This window comes from Centropristis striata, chromosome 14, assembly GCF_030273125.1.
Source record: "Centropristis striata isolate RG_2023a ecotype Rhode Island chromosome 14, C.striata_1.0, whole genome shotgun sequence".
Lineage (NCBI taxonomy): Eukaryota > Metazoa > Chordata > Actinopteri > Perciformes > Serranidae > Centropristis > Centropristis striata.
Window position 1 is genome coordinate 9,375,451 of NC_081530.1, and position 21,555 is coordinate 9,397,005.

Sequence of the window (21,555 nt, forward strand, 5' to 3'; positions counted from 1 at the left end):
TGCAATTTCCCCTAAGAGAGGGGAAATTACTGGCCTTTGCAGCAGCTCCGGCAATTGGCTTCATGATAGACAGACAGACATTTTCACAGGCTATCAAACTATAACAACCATGTGCAAAGATTGCCAAAATAGAACCAACTGGAAGAGTATTTCAGATTAGAAGAAAATGTCACAGCAACAGAGCTGTGTGCATGGAGTGAATCTGTTATTGTACTGATGGAATTAATGGTGTGAAATTGTGGATTATGCTAAATGTACCATGACAACAGGTAAACATGGAGGACGTGTTGAGTTTGTATTAACAGCAAACAGCGGGAACAGCAAATTAGTAAAGCAAACTGGAGCAGATCATAAAACAGATACTTCTGAGGAACATAATAAAACATTATAGAGGGGAAATTTAAATGAAGGTGTGCCTCAAATAATGGGAACAATAAAGAAGAGCGTAGGGTTTAATCATTCTCTAATATTACATTTCAACTATTTTAACGATAGGTAAACAGAGTGAAGAAAGATTTTCTTCTTGCATATTTTTTCTATTTAATAAATAACAACAGCCTGCATGATGCTCCCGGCTCTGCCTACGTTTGCATGTGTCTCCAATGATAACTAAGGGGCTGGCCATTAGAAACCACTTATGTCCTGTGTTCCAACCACCTTTGCTTATCTAGTATAGCTCATGTGTGAGAAAACGGTCACTAATTACAGGGAATTTTAAATCACAATACATTCATTTATTACTTTCTAATAGGTGGAGGCTTTAAATAAGCCCATGTGGGTTTTCTGTCTCTCCCTGCACTTTACTTTATATGTTATCTTTGTCATTTTATGTAATTCTAACTGTGCAAATAAAATAAAATAAAATAAAATAAAAAATAAATAAATTATACATGCTTAATGGGAGCAATTTAGGGATTCAGAGTTTTGCTCAAGGAATCATTGGCATCATAGGCTTTTTTGACATTTTTTGATATTTATTTAAGATATTTTTTACGGTTAATGTGCACTTTATGGAACTTTGATTTTTTTTTAAAAAGGTACTGCTGTTGTGATTCAGTATTTATGTTCACTTAAATAAACGGTTTTAATAAAAGTACTTGTGACATGTCATTTTTGGCTTTGACTCTGACTGAACATGTGCTCTCACTGGGATAAAAATATCAGGATGTATATCATATATCAATATTCAGCCTAAATATATCGGAATACGACTTTTGGTCCATATCGCCCAGCCCTAGTGCAACGTCATCTGTAATAGCAGGAGCCTGCTGGGGAGGAGGCTGGATCTGCAGGCTACATGACACACCCACTTTACTACATGACACGCCCCCTGAGATAAGATCCGGTATATAATAATAATTACAAACCATGATCTTTTTCTAAACCTAACCAAGCTGTTTTTGTACCTAAACCTAGTTTTTGCAACCGTTTTGAGGGTTTGTCCTGCAGTGCTGTGCACCCACAGTTAGACATCGGCAAGCACATCTTGTACCTAAACCAGTTTTGGTAGAAATGACTGACAGAAGGATCTGGAGCCACTGTGTTTGATTAGATTTCACCACGTTTCACTCAGCTCTTGTCTGGGACAGCCCAAAAAGGCACAGCGTTTAGGCGTCTTAACTGTGTGAAACTTGTCCATAGTGATTGCTGTCACTGCTCTGTTGAAAACAATCTCCTCTTGTTATTGCCTCATTCTTTATATCCTGCTGCTAAACGAATTAGATATGCATCTAGACGTAGACTGGGAATGGCAGAGAGAGAAGGAACCAAAAATACAGTCAACGCTTTCAGATTTTATGAACTGCGTCCTTCATTATCGTACGCCGCCTGTTTCAGGAGATACACACCACTCATCGTGTCCCGTGGCACAGAGACTGTGTGAGTAATGGGTGCCGTGATTAACGATGGCATTGCTCACAATCATCCCCTCCTTTACACCCTCCTTCCAATCAGAATCCGTCTCGTTCTCTGTCTAACCGCCTCAGGGAGAAAAGGGTGAACTCAACGTTTCTATCAGTCGCCACCTCGTTGCATGAGTTCAGGTAAAGCAGGAGAGACTGGGAGTGTCTGGAATAATTGACATTATTATCACAGGTCGAATGGTTCGTATGATACTGAGTGTCAAGTTGGACTCACATTTACAAGCCTTTTTTTTTCCTGGAAGATAGATAGCTGATATTGACAAAATGACTTGTTACAAAGTAAACATTAAAAACCGTGTTCAATATCCTGTTCAAGGGAGGTAATCATGAAAATGGAAAATACATATAAAACACTGCTTGACTGTGGCCTAATTTAAAATATATAGTACTATATCCGCAATAGATGTTCATAAAATGTTTCATAACTGTGAGTAAAACCACTTTGACACAGCTGCGTGTGATTTCTGGACATCACATGCACCATTAAACCAATTCAAACAATGACAAAACAAGATATTACAGCACAAACTTGCAGTGCCTCTTTGGAAACTATTCAGAGCTGACACGCAACGCCGAGACTGTAAGAGCATCATTACGCTTCGAACAGAGAGAGAGAGAGAGAGAGGAATGGGTCTACGTGATGAGCAGAAATCTGTTAGGTAATATACAGAGATCTGAACAAATGATTACTGTCATTACAGAAAGCCATTTCAGTCTGTCTGGACGCTCCATTAAAGTAATCTACGAACAGCTGCTTTGTTTTAACAGCAGTAAAAAATCTCTGGCATGCAGAGATTCATATGGTGTTTAACTTGAGTCGACAATACAACAGCTATCAATATTCTACAACAGGCCTTTTCATTTTACAGCTACGGACGTGTTGTTGCCTTAGTTCTGCACATTGTCTGAGAGCATTTCGTGATAAGCATTTACTGTTGTGCTGTTTGTGAGCTATCCTGGTGAGAGATCACCTGTCAAACAGTGTGTCCAGTACTGTAGTCTTTCCCTTTGATTTCCTGTTAATTAGGTTTACTTAGGTCTCTCTATAGGTTGCATTCTTATCTTTGTCTGTTCAGCCTTGGTGGCCATCATTGCTCATGATAACTGCTCCATAGCCCTCTATTTATTTACAACAAACTAGTTAGCTGGAAGTTGAAGAATACCATTTCCTTTGCTACACTGCAAAAAAGGTGACAAGATAAAAACACTAAATCTGAGGGAAATGATCTTGCTGCATGGACAGATAATTTCACTTGACAAGATTTCTTAAATTAAGATTATTAAATCTAGAAATGAGCATTAAAATAAGACATTAACTCTTAAAATTAGATCAATTAAAGCTGCCTGCAAGCAGCGATGAACTGGCCCAAGCAGAGTGCACTGCAAATTATTTGTTTTTTACCAAGATAAAAAAAAAACTTTAGATTTAGAAGTGTTTGATAATTTGTACCTTTTTAAAACAAACTTTTTTTTTTTAACATAAACACAAAATAGTTGGGCTTCACAACATTAAACACAAAATGCAACTGTATTTCAGCAACAACATTAAATAGAAGGGCCATACTCCCTCGGACAGACTATGACCGAGACAAGTGTTATCGTCTTTACCGGCTCTATTTAAGTCAACTCCCACACCCACAGAGTCCATTCAGTGGTTTACCTGATCAGGCTTTATATAAATGCCATGTGAGTTTCCAAATCTTAATTATCACTTTGAAGTGGTTTGAGCAATCAGATTTCAATCTGTGTTCTTGGAATCATTTCAAACTAAGCTTACTTTATACCCAATTTCCTTCCATTCTGCCAAAGAAGAGGTGATGAGATGGAAGTGGAGTCTGGTCAAACAGTATCTACACAAGATTATGAATATGAACAGGCAACCAGTGTCAGCTTTAAATGACTTGGCAGTTTTTAATACTGGGTAGTGTACAAAGAACACATTTTGGTCGGTACGAACATAGTGCTGTGGTGTTATACCAGCTTTTATTTGCTTTTTTTTTTTTTTTTTTTCTCCTTTGAGAAAATACTGACCAGACTCCAGATATTTAGAAAAGGAAATATAAAACTGCTGATGAAATGGCTATTTGTTGAAATACAATAATACTAATAATATTAGGTAACACTTTAGATTAGGGAACATATATTCTACATAATTAGTCATTATTAAGTAGTTGTTAATGCCTTATTCTGCATTAACTAAGAGTTTTCTCTACAACTTACTCTACAAAGTGGGTCACTGGTTGACTAACATTGGCGCAAAGTGACCCACTTTGTAGAATAATGATTGAAATAACAACCTACCAATTTTCATCCAATCATCCAAAAGGAGCCACCAGTCACGTCAAAGGTCTGGAGAAGGTGGCTATTTGCCCTTTCGCTGGTTTCGTTCACCGCTTTGTAGAGACTTATAAAGTCCATACAAAGTAAAGCATGTTAAGATCATAACTCATATACAACAACTTCCTTTCTTACTACTAATAAGCAATAATTCTGAGGTTATTGAGGGAAAACTCTTAGTTAATGTCTTACTGGTTGTATAATAAGGCCATGCAGAATAAGGCATTAATAAGTACTTAATAATGACTAATTAAGAGCCAATATGTTACTCATTTGCATGCTAATAAGCAACTAATTAATGTTGAATATGTGTTCCCTAATCTAAAGTGTTACCCAACATTATTGCCAAAAGACAAAAGTAAACCAGAAATCTCACATAAACACGTCGTGGGTTATGACACAGCAGTGCAATGTCTCACTGGTGTCGACTGAGGACAAACAATGAGAAGACTCTAAGACGGCACCTCTATGTCCCTTTCCAATTCCAACTTAGAGCTTCTGAATGCATCTTCCTCTCTGCCTGAGTCCTTAATTCATGTTGTTCAATCGCATAATGTGTTTCTCGTGTCTCGTGACTGTGTTGTTGATGCAGACATTTACTGTGGTGCTTGTCCTCAAAGACAACATTAACGTAGGCGGCAGCACTGTCATTAGGTACGACGTTTAAACCATTTAATACGACAAAGCTCGCTAAGTCAAGGCCCATTAGTTCTGAGTGATGACATCACAGCCATCTGATCCTGAGTTATGGTGTCACGGTCTCAAGCTGGACCCAAAGTGAGGGACAAACCCGCCTGAGGATAAATCAATGAAGCTCGGCCTGATTTGAATGTCCCCTCTGCACTGCTTTCTGTGGCCTTGTCTGCTTTGCCCCTTCTGCCTCGGTTGAATCTCAAAGGACATTGAGTGCAATACAGCCAGGCAACACTACAATGTGCATATAAATACAGGCTGATCAATAAATAGCATATTCAATTCCACTAATTATAAAGAACGTCACTCAGAATAGCGATAGGTGCGAATCAAGATAAAAACTAATTCCCACTTTCTGCACAGCGTCATAAACAGTGTCAAATCTAAACCTTGGTCATATGAGGGCTGCTAGACATCTGAGCTTACAGTTATATTTAATATAGCGAGGCGCTGATGTTAACACAATGTACCAGCAGCAGACACATCAGAGAGACACCGACACACACTACACAAGCTGTGAGCTATCATTTATCCTCCGGCTGTGGAGCTGGAAAAAAGAGAAGGCGTGAAAGAGGAACAGAGAGGCAGAAAAAGAGTGCGTATGTAGATCTTTTCACCTGGGCAAAGAGGAGAACTTCATTCATATTCATCCACATTTAAATTCATCCACATACTCACAGTTATTGTCAGATTCCCAATGATGGGTTGAGAGTAGCTGATGCTATTACAGTTTTTATTGAGACTTTTTTATGCAGCACTGATTGTGTTGACCTGCCTGGTGCTACCAAGGACAATGAACATTTTTAGAGATTTTAACATAATAAGTCTAGAACAATGGGCCAAAATTGAAAAAGGTTTTCAAGTGCATTTTCAGTTTTTGTCATCTTATTAAAATTGTATTTGAAGTTTCTAGCAACGGTCATTTGACATGACTAGGACATTAGTCATTTCTAGTTAATTAACGCTTAGCTTATCCTCTACAAACAAAAGGTTCGCATTTCTTGTTTGCTTAATTCGTACACAAACAGAAATGTAGAAAATATAATGTGTAGATTTACCAAAAGCTACTGTATGTTTCAAAATATGTCTAAAAGTTCATTTAATTTCTGTTTTAAAATTCTAATTCACACACAAATACACGTTTATATCATGTTCATATTGTTATTTTTGTTATTGTCATTATAACTTGTTGATGTGATACATATGCTTTTTCTATTATCAGTTTGTTATTTCTTTCCTATAACTATGAAATTTTAGGTGGAGAATTTAAAAAGGCCCATCTGGGTTTTCTGTCTCCCCCTGCACTTTATACTATTTGTTGTACTATTTGTTTGTCATTTTATGTAATTCTAACTGTGCAAATAAATAAACCTAAACCACACACAACCTTCATCTGTCTTCTGTATCTGCTGCATCCTGTTCTTAAGTGCAATAATATTATAGTGCAATATATTTATATTCATATTGTCTAAAATACTACCTCTACATGCTACCACTCATCCTCATTTGCCTCCTTTACATTCATAGCTTTTTATTCCATATTCTGTATTTTTTTGCCATTCAATTATTTATTCTTGCTGTGATATTTTATACTTTTATACCTCTATACCTTATTGCCCTTAAGTGTTTGTGTGTTGTTGTTCTTAATTTGTTTTATGCACTATGGCAGTTGCACTCTAATTTCGTTGTGCTATGTGCAATGACAATAAAGGCTTTTCTATTCTATTCTATTCTATAGTTGTTCAGCTTGCAGCCAGCAGACAAATGGCAGCCCTCGAAACATTTTGTGAGTCCCCTGAATGTAAAATAAGATACATGCGTTATATTTTTATCTTCTGCTGTCTATTAAATGCTGTCCCTCGTAGCATTTGTGAATAAGAAGGTTCTTCTTGTTGTATACTTTAAGCAAACTACCTACAGGTGGCTGTGGCTCAATAGGTTGAGTGAGTTGCCAGCTTATCGCAGGGTTAGCAGCTCCTACTTTCTATTTGTCAAAGTCCCTTTGAGCAAGACACAAAACCCACAAATGGCTTCCAATGCTCAGACCAAGTGCCTTGCATTATTGCTGGATGCCACTGGTGTGTGTGCGTGAGTGTGTGAATAGGTGAATGAGAGGCGGATTGTAAAGCACTTCCAATAAAAGCGCTATATAAATGCAGTCCATTTACCATCCATTTACTGTCCATTCCCTGGTGCTGTGAAGAAATCCATCAGCTGGAACCCAGTGGCACCAATTACAGAATTTAGAAGACAGCGCCAATTTGTTGGTAATAATTTAGTTCATTAACTGTATCCAGAAGGTAGGGACACATTAAGAGAATGCATTAATCTGTATGACAACTGACATACAAATGTATTGTGTGCAATGTTAAAAAAGCTGTGGTGAATGCTTTCCTTAGGCGACTCAGTTTATTGTGGAAGATGGCTGAATTAAACAATGACATGCATCATTCTTCTATGTTTGTTTTCCTGCATTAAAGATCAGTGCCTTTGCTTGAATGAAGACAACTAATTAGTGTCATTTTTCAATATCACAACAGAGCAGCGAGGCATTGCCGTTCCACTAAGCTTCGTGAAAATATCACAATGGCATTTAAAATATTGTTTGTGGAAAGAAAAACAGACCTGGGTCGATCAATACTCCCACCCTGACTTTCACTGCATTAGAAGTGCATTCAGTACTCAGACTTTATACACAGTCATGTACTACTATAACAGAACAAAGTTTAACATGACAAATATTGTGTTATAGTCTGATTATATTTCAGTCAAAGATAGCCTGCTTTGACTTTTGGTAGGCCAGTAGGTTGTTGCCATCCTATTGAATGTGTTGCTATATTAACGTATGTTGTTTAGCGTCACCCTCTACCAGCTGTAGTAATTATGAACAAGGTTGCCAAAGTGGAAGTGACGTGATGGAGTGTGAAAGCAAGGAAACGGAGTATAAAGCACAAATAGTCGCTCTAAGGGCAGGCAGATCAAACAAATACCCCCAAACAATAGCCCCTTTCATAGTGCAGTCCTGCAAATGTCCCGCTATATTGCCGGAAAGATCTGTGCCGGCTTTTCGCCTAAGGGCATTCACAGTGATTCCGTGAAGGCGTGATATTCGTGCCCTTTCATAGTGCAGACCGGCGTTGGGAACAAGGTGGGAGGAGATGATAGTCAGAGCAGCAGCAGTAGCACAGTGCTAACAGTTAGCTTTGTAGCAGCACAGTGTGTATGTGTTGCAGCAGGATGCGTTCAGTTAGCGACCTCCGTTTCTTTACAACAAGCACCGGCCACTCTGTGCACAGTTAGCGATGCCGGATGGTTTACGATCAGCGGCGGACATCACATGTACTGTTATCAAATCACTGCTCAATGTGGCCGCCATTGCTGACTGTTGGACCAAGTGGGAGGTGTGTGTGTTAGACATCATGTCAAATATCCTGCTTCACCCCGATGGCCAGTTCATAGTGCATTCCTGCAAATTTCCCGCTATATTGCCGAAAAAATCTGTGCTGGCTTTTCACCTAAGGGCGTTCATAGTGATCCCGTGAAGGTGGGATATTCTGCCCTTTCATAGTGCAGTCCTGCATCGTGGAGCGAGGTGGGAGGATAGTGGGAGGAGAGGATAGTCAGAGCAGCAGCAGTGCTGCACAGTGCTAATAGGCTACACAGTTAGCTCTGTAGCAGTACAGTGTGTCTGTGCCGCAGCAGGATGTGTTAAGTTAGCGACCTCCGTTTGTTTACAACAAGCACCAGACACTCTGTGTACAGTTAGCGATGCCGGATGGTTTACGATCAGCGGTGGGCGCTCTGTTCAGTTAGCGACGGCGGCCACAGTGAGCAGTGATTGGATGACTGTTGGACCAAGTGGGAGGTGTGTGTGCGCCACCCGATGGCCCGTTCATAGTGGTCCCACTTCCAACAGTCACACCAACTTTCCGCCTCTATGACTACCTCTGGAGGTGGAAAATTGATGTGATCATTTGATCCCAGCATCCCGCTTTGGGCGCATTGATAGTGGAGGCGAGACGTTACAGAGCCGTAAATGTCGTGGCATGAAACGGCAATATGAAAGGGGCTATTGAAACCGTTCAGCATTCCGTTGGTTGTTGGAAAACCCAGTTGGTGGCAATGAAGGCTCTGCAACCAGTCTCACTACCAACCTATTACAACCGTTCAGCAAAGACTTATAGACAATGCAGAACATGGTGCATATTGGGGTGTTCCCAGGGAAGACTCATAAGTGGCAAATATTGGACCAAATTAATGTTTTTTTCATAAATGTAATGTTAGGACTATGGCTAGATCTTGTAGGTTTTTGCTGGGCTATGTTGTTTCGAATTATTGGAATATCTAAAATAAACTTGTTTGTAATATAGCACAAGCTAATAGTTTTTGCTACTTCAGCAATTAACTAACATCAGGGAGATTGAATATCTCCAGCAATTGCATGTAATAATAATGTATAATATTCATACTATATTTATAAATCAATGATATTCAAATGTTCAACACATCCTCATTAAACATCTTACAGAAATTCATATTTTAAACTGGTGAATGTATTTTAGAAGTAGTATTTGAATTTCATTCGTCAAAGTTGACGAACCTAAATATTACATATTTTTTCCAAAATGTGATCACTGTAAATCTCTCTAGAAGACAAGTCAGTTATATATATTTTTTTAATTTTAGATGAGTTTGTAAACAGGTCGGTAAAGAAAAGAAAGGCTGATGATGGACAGGCATAATGAAGCTGAGGTTAGTTGTGTCCTGTATGCGGATTATGAAAATGCCCAATGTGAGTTATTTGCTTTCATCAGCATTCTATGATTAGAAAGAACGACAGGTGAGACAGGAAAGAAATGGAAAAAGAGGTGAGAGGCTGCAGAAGTATTTAATGAAACATAACTCTGCATCTACAACTGTGAACAAATATGTGTCTGAAGCCGTTTTGCTGTCTGTGGATGCGCTTCCAGCTAAATAAAACCTGCACGTCAGCAACCCTGCTGAAAAAAAATCCTAATGGAAAAACTGTTCAATATTGCAGAAAAGTTAAAATAAATAAATAGTTTCATAGTTTAGAAAGAGGCTTATTCTCTACAAATTTATAATTCTGGTCTAAATCATTCATATCTAACAACCAAAATATTTTGGAGGCCCCTGAAGTGAAATCTTACAACCCAGAACAGAATGCAGGGGTTTGCTAATCCTTTGTAACCTACATTTATAGAAAACAGTACAAAGACAAGATACCTATGCTCACACTTGGAAACTTCTTTACTGTAAAAACATACACTCATTCTGAATTTAATGCATTCTCTTTTTATTTAAGTTTTACATAGCATGCCAACATTTATGAAAAAATCTGGAGTTGTATTAATGTGTATGTATGTGTATCAAATGTGGGGTGCTTTAGAGGAAGATAGTTGAGAACCACTGTTCTAATCCATCTGTCAGTAGCATGGCTTATATGTATTTCCGAAAATGTCAGGTTTTATCACAGGCTGATAGTCAACTGTAACATTCGTCCCAACTGTACCTTCTTGTACCTAGTTAAAAATGTCTCACTAGATGGGAATCTCAGGTAAAGCCTATTATTTTGTTGCCTCTAACAAGAACAACATGATTCACTAATGGTACAATGTTTATGTGGCCATTTCTGGTGGCTAAGCTGAACCTTAACTGGCCTACTGGGAAAAGGACCAGGGGCTCAAAGTTTCAAGGCCCCCCTGGCCTTTATTTACAAAATGTCACTCAAAAAGACACATATCAACCAGGGCCTGGACCAAAATGGCTACAAAAAAAACATAAAAAGAGGGATCAAAGAGCAAGACAACTACAAAGAAACACAAAGAGACTCACTGTGACTAAGAAAAGGGGCAAACAACCAGAAACAGATACAAACTAACCACAAAGAGAAACAAATTACTTACAAGAGACACAATATAGTACATAGTACAAAAAGATTAAAAATTAAGATTTAGATTCAAGATCAATTACTTTGTAAATCCCACAATGGGGAAATTCAACCTCTGACAGAAAAAAATACATGGAGACATAAAATGACGACAAAAAAAAATGCAAAATGACCACAAAGAGAAACAAAACAACTACAAAGAGATTTGATTACAACCACAAAGGGACATGGAATTATGACAAAGATACTCAACATTACCACAAAGAGACACAAAACAACTACAGAGAGACATAAAATGACTACCAAAAATGGGGACCACCATAGATGAGGATTTAGTTAAAAAAAAGTCTCTCTAGATGCAATACTCAGGGAAAGCCTATTATTTTGTTGCCTCTAACAAGAACAACATGATTCACAAATGGAACAATGTGGCAGCATGAAAATGTTTGTGACAATTTGTGGTGGCTAAGCTGATCCTTAACTGGCCTACTGGGCACAGGCCCAGGGGCCCAAAGTGTCAGGGCCCCCCCCTGGCCTTTACCTACAAAATGTCACTCAAAGAGACACATATCAACCAGGGCCTGGACCAAAATGGCTACAAAGAAACATAAAAAGAGGCATCAAAGGGCAAGACAACTACAATGAGCAGTAAAACAGCAACAAAGAGAAACAAATGACTACAAAGATGCAATATGGGTGCAAAATACACAAAATTAAGATTAAAAGTGAATATTAATTACTTTGAAAATCCCACAATGGGGAAATTTAACCTCTGACAGAAAAAAATACATAAAATGACTACAAAGAAATGTAAAATGACCACAAAGAGACACAAAACAACTACAAAGAGAGTCGATACAACCACAAAGAGAGATGGAATAAAGATCAAAGACACTCAAAATGACCACAAAGAGACACGAAACAACTACAGAGAGACATAAAATGACTACAAACATGAGGAAAACACCAAAGACATGTGTGACAACTAATAAGAGACACAAAACCAACAAAAAAGAGGCTGAACAACTATAAGGTCTGTGTGTCTTGGGCCTTTTGCAATGTTGTAATACAATTGAACAGTTGTTGAGAGCATTGGTTGTATCTAAAATAATCAAGACGTTTAATTAACAAAGATGGAAGAACATGGTAATCTTCCAGCACACAGGAGCGCAGAGTGAAAATAAAGCAAAACCACTGTCTTCGTGCGAGTATGTTGACTATTATTAATGCATTAGACTAATAGATAGTATCAGAGGTGTTAGGCATACATTGCATCCCATAATGTCTCCGTAATAACTGAATTCAGAGGTGCTGTTTAGATGGAGCCATGTCTTATCTCCCTAATTCAGAGGCCCAATTACTGCTCAGCTAATTAAAACAGTATCGCTTAAATGACCTCACGAGGGGGGGGGCACTGGGGCTGAGATAAACACGTAGCAATGTATGTATTTACATTCTCAGTCATCTGAATCCACACACACACACAAAGTAAAGCCTTTGTGGTGCAGGAGCAGGTCTTATTGATCACTCATTAATATTTATCAGCCTATATTCTGTGGTGAAGAGGTTCAACGGTCTGAAGACGGAGGTAGAAAGGTTGGGAGCCAGACAGCAAAGAAAGAAGGCCGAGTATGAACTATGAGAAAGACTGGAGAAGAAGCACAATGAATGAGCTTGGAGGTAGGGGAGAAGGTCAGACTGTTTCTTTTTTTTACCAGGAATAAGAATTAGAATCGAGGAAATCCGACAGTTGAAGTGAGGAAGCCAGAAGCTAGGAGAGAAATGGAGGTGTAGAGACCTTGAGACCTCTCTCCCATTACTGCTGAATCTTGAATAAGGCAGACAGAATCCCTGTAACACAGAGTGCTCCATGTGCAACGGCACATTAACACTCAATTCAGCATCCAATATGTGCAAAACCTCAGCAGGACTGTGAGAAGATGGTATGACAATACTACTGCAATCTACTTCCAAACAAATGGAGGAAAAATAGCTGCCTTCATAAGGAAGACACACTTAAATACCAGTTCAAAGGATAAACCTAACTAAATGAATGAAGTCCAATACAATAGTTCTAAAATAAATCCTTCCTTCATAAAGCTTACGATGTTTATTGAGGTGTTGATTTTCAGTGCTGCTGAACACTACTACATCACACTGGGAAGGGTTTCGAATATTTTTTCATTTTTACAAAATATAGATATAACACTTACAACCCCAAACTCACAAAAAGTTATGAAGTTGTATTGCAAATTCTTTGCAAGCTGCATTCAACTGAACACGGTACATAGACCAGATGTTTGATCAAATGCTCGAACTGGAAATAAAATCTGGGGGCATTAAGGTCCAGTGTGTAGGATTTAAGGGGATTTATTGGCAGACATGGGACCAGTTATGCTTTTAGTAGTGTATAATCACCTAATACAAAGAATAATTAGTGTTTTCGTTAGCACAGAATAAGCTATTTATGTCTACATAGGTAGCTGGTCCTGTTCCATGGAGTCCACCTTACAGCGCCACTAGTGCTGGCCGATATATCGTAAAGCTTGATTCGATCGATATTTTATTAATGCTTGATATGGAAAGGGGAACATACAATTTGTATTCTTCAATTGTAAAATTGTATAGCTTTTTTTTTACAGCGTATTAAAAAAGTTTTGACATTCAAGTCAACTAAAATGTGTTTCATAGCTTACGAAAGTCTCCCGCCCGGCGCATTAACCTTTAAGTTTTGGCAGCTTTTAGTCTAGTATTGAGATTCCCTAGATAGACTAGCTTTCAAAATCATATAAATAAATACTCAATATGACTATTAATAATGTTGGTAGGCTATGTTAGACTTATTAGGCCGTTTAATTTTCATTTTAGGCTCAAAATAATTTCTCTTTTTTGGCCAACAATGGCTCTTTTGTTAGTATAGGTTGGCGACCCCTGGGTTAGAGGCTAAATGATATGGAACAAACAACCGCAGTCTGTAAAACGTGTATGAAAGATGTTGCGACAAAGACAGGCAACACCACAAACCTGTTCAATCACCTGAAGATGAAGCACGTTATCAAGTACGATGCGTGTTTGACGCTACAGAGAGCAGCGACCCCCTGTGCTGCTCCTGGAACCTCAACAAAACAAACTTCACTGTTTCGCTATATTCATTGAGGAGCGGCGACCCGTCACTACTTTAGAATATGGGATTTTTTTATCTCTTTAACCCTGTAGCAGTGACCACAGCAGGACGCTCCGCTGAACAGTCTTCTGCTCTCTTGCCGCGGGGACGTCATGACAACCACAACGGCGCAGCATAGGTACTCTGTTAGCATTACTCCAGTTTCTGAGTGAGGTCAGACTGCCTGTTAGAGCGGATGGCTGCTAACGTTACTGGAAGAGAACAAAGCACACTGTGGCCAGTCAGCCTCCACTTGTTTTCACGGTGCATGTATTTACTCAGTGTTACGGTAAGAATGTGTTAGATCCGCCTTCAAAATAAAAGCAAACCTGTAGCTTTCAAAATAAGAGCCATGGATGTGTTAGCAGAGTCCACCACGGAATTTACAAGTATACTGTCAAAATATGATGCCTTCAATAAAACAGAAGAACCCTTATTGTCCTTTACAGTAATTCATTAAAATATGCAATGATTAAGACGAAATAGTGGCATTAGAATGTGCGAGAGGCACCAAACTTCAGATTTTAGGGCAAAAATAAGGCCTCTACCCTACTTTTAACAGTGGCTTCTTTTATTTTGAGATTATTATATTTTTAAATACCTGCAGGGAAAAGTTATTCATTTCTTTGTGATGTTTGTATTGTTAAATAAACTTTCTGGTTTATAATGTAAATCAATTTGGTCTGGTTCAGTGTTTTACATTTAGAAACTTTAATATGATAAACATCGAGTCATATTGAATATCGACATAAGGCAAAAAAAAATATTGTGATATCAAATTTAGGCTTTATCGCCTAGCACTAAGCGTTACCATGTTTATAGAAGTAGTCCAGAAGGAACAAACAAAATACAGGCTCTACAGGGCCTTTGGTGTTTTTATATAACCTGAAGGCCACTGAAGGTTGTGCGAGATGCTTAGAAACAAGGAGGCTAGGGAATGTGTATTGCGGGATGCCATTAACACGATAGCCCTTTACATTTAACTGTGAGCTTTTCACAATCGTTTCATACATTTAACTTATTTAAGATGACAATTTCTACATTTAGTAAGCTCTTACATTACTCAGCGGGTTTTTCGCTGTCCACTCACCATCATTGAGGTCCTGCAGCAGGCTCTCCTGACCAGAGAAGTCCAGCTTGACTTTGATGTTTACAGTCAGTGTCACGGCCTGGCCAGACTTTAGAGGCAGGTGAGACAAAGCATCGTCTAGCTCCCAGCTCAGAAACTCCCCAAACACTTTTTCTGCACATAAAAGAGAGATAAAGGCAAATTAAAAACAAACAAATGAAATAAAACAGCAATTTTGTCAAACAAATAACAAGGTATTTCTGGAACTGATGATACCTGCTGGGATAAAAAGATGGCAAGACTCCCCAAGCTTGCGTTAACATATTTGGAAGCAAATATTTTTGGACAAAGAAAACAAAACGACACTGCTGTGCTTGTGGACACCCAAAGGCAATTTGCACATATGAGGATTTAGCAGAAAAGATCACTTTGAGTTGCTGGTACTGTGTGCAAAATGAGATGGGCAGAAAAAGAGACAGGACGTCATTGTTCCTAGCACAGGTTGCACATCACTAAGGAAACCAGCTCTACTATGATGTTTGTGTTGGAGAAAGCTTTTCAGAGCAACAAAGCTGCTGATTGGCCCCCTACCTACCAGTCCTTTGGCTTTTCGTCACTAGACTGACTCGCTAATTTATGCCCCCAACCCCTTCTACCTGAGACGAATGACTCAGCTGCATCCACTTCAGCCAGGAGCATCAAATGAATGATACATCACCTGAATAAAGCATGTGTTCTGTCTGCACAGGTGAGCCATTCCTGCTCTTAGGGATTGCAGGAACAGCGAGCAGGCTGATTTGAACAGAAGGCGAGATACAAGCTCACAGTAAGAACAACAGTTTACACGTCCCTGCTTGATTCATAACCAAAGCCTTTAAAATCCTCTAAGAGGATGTGAATGTCTGCAGCATTAAATAAAGATTTTGTGAATAACGCTCCACTTTAAATATTCATAAACTCAGGGCTCCTCGCAGTGAATTAAAAGAGAGAGAAAAAGGCGAGTGAGGCAATGGGGAAATGATTTAAAAGAAATGGGATTGGGAGGAAAAAACATTCACTTGAATATGCAACACCAGGCCTTGTAATTCAACAGGTAGACAGCCAGGATCGTGCATGACATTATCATCACACTGCTAAACTACGAGTCACGAGAAATGGCAGCCACAATGACTGTGGAGAAATCTTTCATGCCTTATTTAAAAGTATTAAGCAGAGACATTTCTTCTCATGAAAACACAATATGGAGATCACGTCAGTGTTACTTCAGGGCAGATATGGAACTGCCTTTATTTCCAACACTGTCCAGAACACTTAGGTTGTCTCCGGCTGTGACTCCCTCAATAACCCACCAATCAGAGGAATTTCAGGGGGTATTTTCTACACGTGAATCACCACAATTCTACAAATAAATGCTCAGAATAAACATTAAAGCGCCAACAAATATCCAATTTCTCATCGAGTCGAAACCTAATCAGGGAACAAAGAGCTCCGGCTGTGTCCAATTGAAGCAATCAATACAGTAGGCATGGATGAGCATAAAGGTAGACTGAACACCAAAGAGAAACACCTGACCTGTACACTGTCATACACAGCCAGCCATGGAAAACAATTAAGCCACAATCATACTAAAAGGATTTTAGTTTTTATCGTCAAGATTTGCTAAAAATTAGGACAAAACCAAAATCAAAAACAAAATCTCCAACCTAAACGATAGAATAGACCGTTTGTCAATACCACTCATAAGGACACATATGAATGTTTGTCAAAATGAGCGTTTTGTGGCTCACGGTACCGCAGAGTGTTCTAAAATTACCACACACGTCATTATACATACACAAACAGAATGCGGTTGTAAAATAGGCTGCAGTTTCTGTGAATTTAGGCTACAAAACCACTGACCTATGTTTAGAGCAAAAACCTTCATTGTACAGCGTTATAAAAGACAGGTAAAACCGTATTTAAATGTACATATATAACTAAAGCAATGGAAGTTACGTAAAAATCATATGAAAATGAATTTACGTTTGTTTCACAGGGGACAAGAAACCATGTTCTCCTTGGTGAAAGTCTGCCGTTTGTTGGACCCATCCATCCCGAGTGTGACATCCACCATTTAAACTCTGCATCCCCGTCAATCATTATTACATCGTCAACAAGATGTCTGTGGAGTGAAAAGCATAAATAGCCGTGTTTCCACTCGGGGGAAAGTTTCCACCGGGAAAGTCTCAGGCCACGCCCTCTCAAAAGTCCGCTCACTCTGTGTGTCTCCATTACAAGTTAGCCTCCAGAGGGATTTAGAGACTCTGGAGGTGACGTATGGTTTTCGCCGTCACTAACTGTGCACAACGTCAGCAGCTAAAAGCAGCATGGCTAATTATGCACAGAGTCTTCGCTGATCATAAACATAGTGATTGTGAATTAACGGCATCACTAACTGTGCACAGAGTGTCCGGTGCTTGTTGTAAACAAAGAGAGATCGCTAAGTGAACACCTCCTGCAGCAGCAGCACATACACACTGTACTGCTACAGAGCTAACTGTAGCTAACTGCCGCTAACGGCGGCTCTTCTTAATGAGCCGGGCTCGTTAAGAAGAGTAAGAAGGAGCCGTTGGATTTGTCTCCAATCGCTTTCTTGAAAAATAGTTGCTAAGGGTGTTTGAAAAGTTGCAAAATTTAGCAACAAAGTCGCTAAGTTGGCAACACTACTCTCACTGCTTTTACAAATGGCGTGTGTTGTTGTCATGTAGAGTACTACGTCACATCCTACTTACCGATCTATCCAATCAGTAACCAGGCTGTTTTCAGGGAAGAAAAAAGACTCTGCTCTTCGACAGGGACGAAAAAAGTCGACAAAAGCCGGCTCCGGACGGCTCATATTCAAATTAGGGGCGTTTGGAACTGAGACCCGCCTCTTTCCGGTTATTGCCCGGTAGTAAAAACAGCCCTAATATGAGTCATACTTTGTTGTCTGTACAAACACGCTGCATGGCTGTTCTTGAGGGGAGACCAGTCTCGACATAACACAATGATACATTTTAAGGATCCACCAGTCCAACTTTTCCCGCCCCAATAGCAATTCCTGACCTTTGGCTTTTGGCAGACAAGTATCGATCCAATCCACTGTTTAATTAACACATCAATGATATCCAATACCAGTATTACTGCATCAAAAAACTAAAGCCAATGATAGTATTCAGTGTAAATTTGTGTTCTTGTGTGTCTTTTTCTTCTATGAAGCATGAAATTTACCTCAGGAAAAAAGAGCAGAGCCACTTGTCACACAACAAAGGCCTTAGGTTTAATGAGAGAAAGCGAGATTGTTGAATTGTTTTATATGTTGCCACAATGAGGAAAGAAACACAAGTTACAATCAAGAGAGCATGTAAGAGGAAAAAAAGAACTGAACAAGCAGAGAAATGCACACACTGCTTGTCAAAAGCCCTCACATACATACAGCTGCTGGATACCTTACATTTAGCTTTAACTTTACTTAATAGTCAACTCCCATTGTCAAACAACATCAGTGGAAGACATTGGACAACAGTTTTTCTTTCTATTACATCAAATGCCAAAATGTAATAAAAGACAGGATCGCAGGTTTGTGATGGAACATGAACTTTGGTCTATCTAATATAAGTCAGACTACACTGCCATTCACCATGCCAACCTCGGCACTAAAAAAAACTAGTTCCTGTGTTGTTGCCAAATGTTGACATTATTAGTGGTAATAGACTGAATGGACGTCTTCCATATTAATTTGGCTATTATTCTATTTTTCATCATTGATGGTAGGATTTACCTTCCCCTCGCAAAATGAATATACATAGACTAGCACAGAACTATAAAAAAGATTTTGCTGATTTAACATGGCAAACCTTTGACATTGTCTGACTTATTAAAAGTCAGACAAGTTTTTTATTTACCCTTTCTGGGAAAACCTGGCGCCTACATTACCCACAATGCAGCTCGACAGTGTGCAGTTCAGTTGGAGATGCCGGTTAATTCACAATCACTATGTTTATGATCAGCGGAGAAGCTGTGATTAATCAGCCATGCTGCTGTAATTATGATCAGCTACTGACGTTGTGCACAGTTAGCGAAGGCGGCCACAGTTGCGTCTCCCATGTTTAATTCGTGGCGACGAACGAAAACCATATGTCACCTCCGGAGTCTCTAAATCCCTCTGGGGGCTTTTTGTAGCGGAGACACGCAGAGTGAGCGGACTTATGAGAAGTTGTGGCCTGACACTTTCCCGGTGGCCACTCTTCCCCCTAAGGAAACACGGCTAATGTAGCCTTAGGCCGCTAGCCTGGAGCAGAGATGAAGAGGAAGCCACAGAGGTCTGGTAAGCTCATTTCTTTCCAACTCGACACCCCGGGATTTTTTTGCTTTAGCCCCAGCTGACTGTGACTTAAGTAACATCACTTGAGGATTTATCAGACTTCATGCAGCTTATACACCTTTCAATATATGCTGTAGTACTCCCAAGAATTTGTAAATGTAATTCTGTATCCCATTAAAATGTAATAAATTAAGTTGATAATCTTGTGAGATGGGTAAGAGTGAGTGCTGCTTTCCATTTTCCAATGGAGAAGGAAAAATCCATGGCCCCAAACTGAAGCAAAACTGGAATGGTGTCAAACATCTCCGTGCTTCAATCAAGTCAGCAATATTAAAGAGTTTCAGTCTAATGGTTGCTCAATGCCATACACACAGAAAAAGGAGTATTCTTGCACAAAAAGACAAAAGCTATACTAAATAAACAGCCATCATGGAGAAAGTGATGCAGGCACAGGCAGCTGACAGCAGGCTCTGCTCATGGTAACAAACCCAGTGAAGCAATATTAATCCCCTCTTTCCATTTTATATTGGCTGCACAGTGTAAAGTGTTTTGTCCTTATGAGACATTTGATATGAATGTGCATAAGTGTTTGAGAGGACAATTGAGCTGAGTTGATGTTTATATCCACAGAGGAGCAGCGATGAACAAAAGGTATGATGTCGGCTTATATTCTGCCATTCAGCAACCACTCAGTTTATGGTTACTCTACTTTGAATACAGCATAATAGCTTATTGTATTAAGAGTTTGCTTGCTTTATCTGTAAAGTTTTTTTTTTATGAATAAATATTTGTTTTCGGGAAACTGATCTCCAATCTCATATGTCATGATGGCGGTGGCTGTGCTGTGGCAGAAAGAGTAATGTTTGTTTGTTTTGCCGCAGATGTCTTTCTATTGTGAATTCATGTTTTATTCATTGGGTTCCCACAGAAAAATGCAGAGGGCTTCAGAGAGGCCCTCTCAACTGTGGCCTGTCAAAAGCCACTACCAGGTTATAACTCAGAAGGCACAGGCAGGTGGGCAAATAATATGATGGCCAGGGATGGCCAGTCCTGTCACCATGGAGCTTCAGTGTGACACTACAGCTTCTGTCACTACTTTATCAATGAACCCACACCAAGCATGGTAAGCAAAAGAAAACAGGAATGTGTTGTGCATGTTTGCATGAAGAATGTGCAGAGTGGATTTGCACACTCAAAGATTGGTTGGGCTAACTCATGCACAAGAAACTACAGCTATACATTTATCTGGGGATGTACCAAGAACAGCAAAAGCAAAAGAGTTCAAGTATCTCAGGGTCTTGTTCACGAGTGAGGGTAGAACGGAGCGTGAGATGGACAGGCGGTTTGGTGTACCGTCAGCAGTGATCCGGACCGTTGTGGCAAAGAAGGACCTGAGCCTGAAGGCAAAGGTCTCGATTTACCGGTCCATCTACGTTCCAATCCTCACCTATGGTCATGAGTTTTGGGTAGTGACCGAAAGAACGAGATTGCGATACAATCGGCTGAAATGAGCTTCCTCCGTAGGGTGGCTGGGCTCAGCCTTAGAGATAGGGTGAGGAGCTCAGACATCCGGAGGGAGCTCGGAGTAGAGCCGCTGCTCCTTCGAATCGAAAGAAGCCAGTTGAGGTGGTTTGGACATCTGGTAAGGATCCTCCCGGGCGCCTCCCGTTAGAGGTGTTCCGGGCACGTTCAGCTGGTAGGAGGCCCCGGGGAAGACGGTGGAGGGATTATATCTCTCTCCTGGCCTGGGAACGGCTCGGGGTCCCCCAGGAGGAGCTGGACGTTGTGGCTGGGGAGAGGGGCATCTGGAAGGCCCTGCTTAGCCTGCTGCCCCTGCGACCCGGCCCCGGATAAGTGGAGGAAAATGGATGGATGGTTTAAGGGCTGCAGTTGGGGTCATAATATCTCAAAAATAAAAGTAAAAAAGTATAATTGAAGTTCCAGCTGCCTCCATTCAAAGAGCTGTATTCATCTAGAAACCACCTTTAAATAGCACCATTTTAAGTGGATGATTCCTCATCATTAATGGAAAGAGGTGGCAAAACACCAGTAAAAATGAGATTGACCAGATTAAATATACATATTCATTAAAATGTGGTAATTTCTTCAAGAACTGGG

At 39.8% G+C, this 21,555-nt stretch overlaps 1 protein-coding gene across 2 annotated transcripts in view; it reads right to left on the minus strand.

Moving 5' to 3' along the window:
- Positions 1-21,555, minus strand: part of trappc9 (trafficking protein particle complex subunit 9) — a 302,989-nt gene that overhangs the window by 190,271 nt on the left and 91,163 nt on the right. For both annotated transcript variants that reach the window (XM_059349529.1, XM_059349531.1), the window contains exon 16: positions 15,117-15,269. In XM_059349529.1, the coding sequence (XP_059205512.1) occupies positions 15,117-15,269 (153 nt within the window). The remainder of the gene's footprint in view (positions 1-15,116; positions 15,270-21,555) is intronic.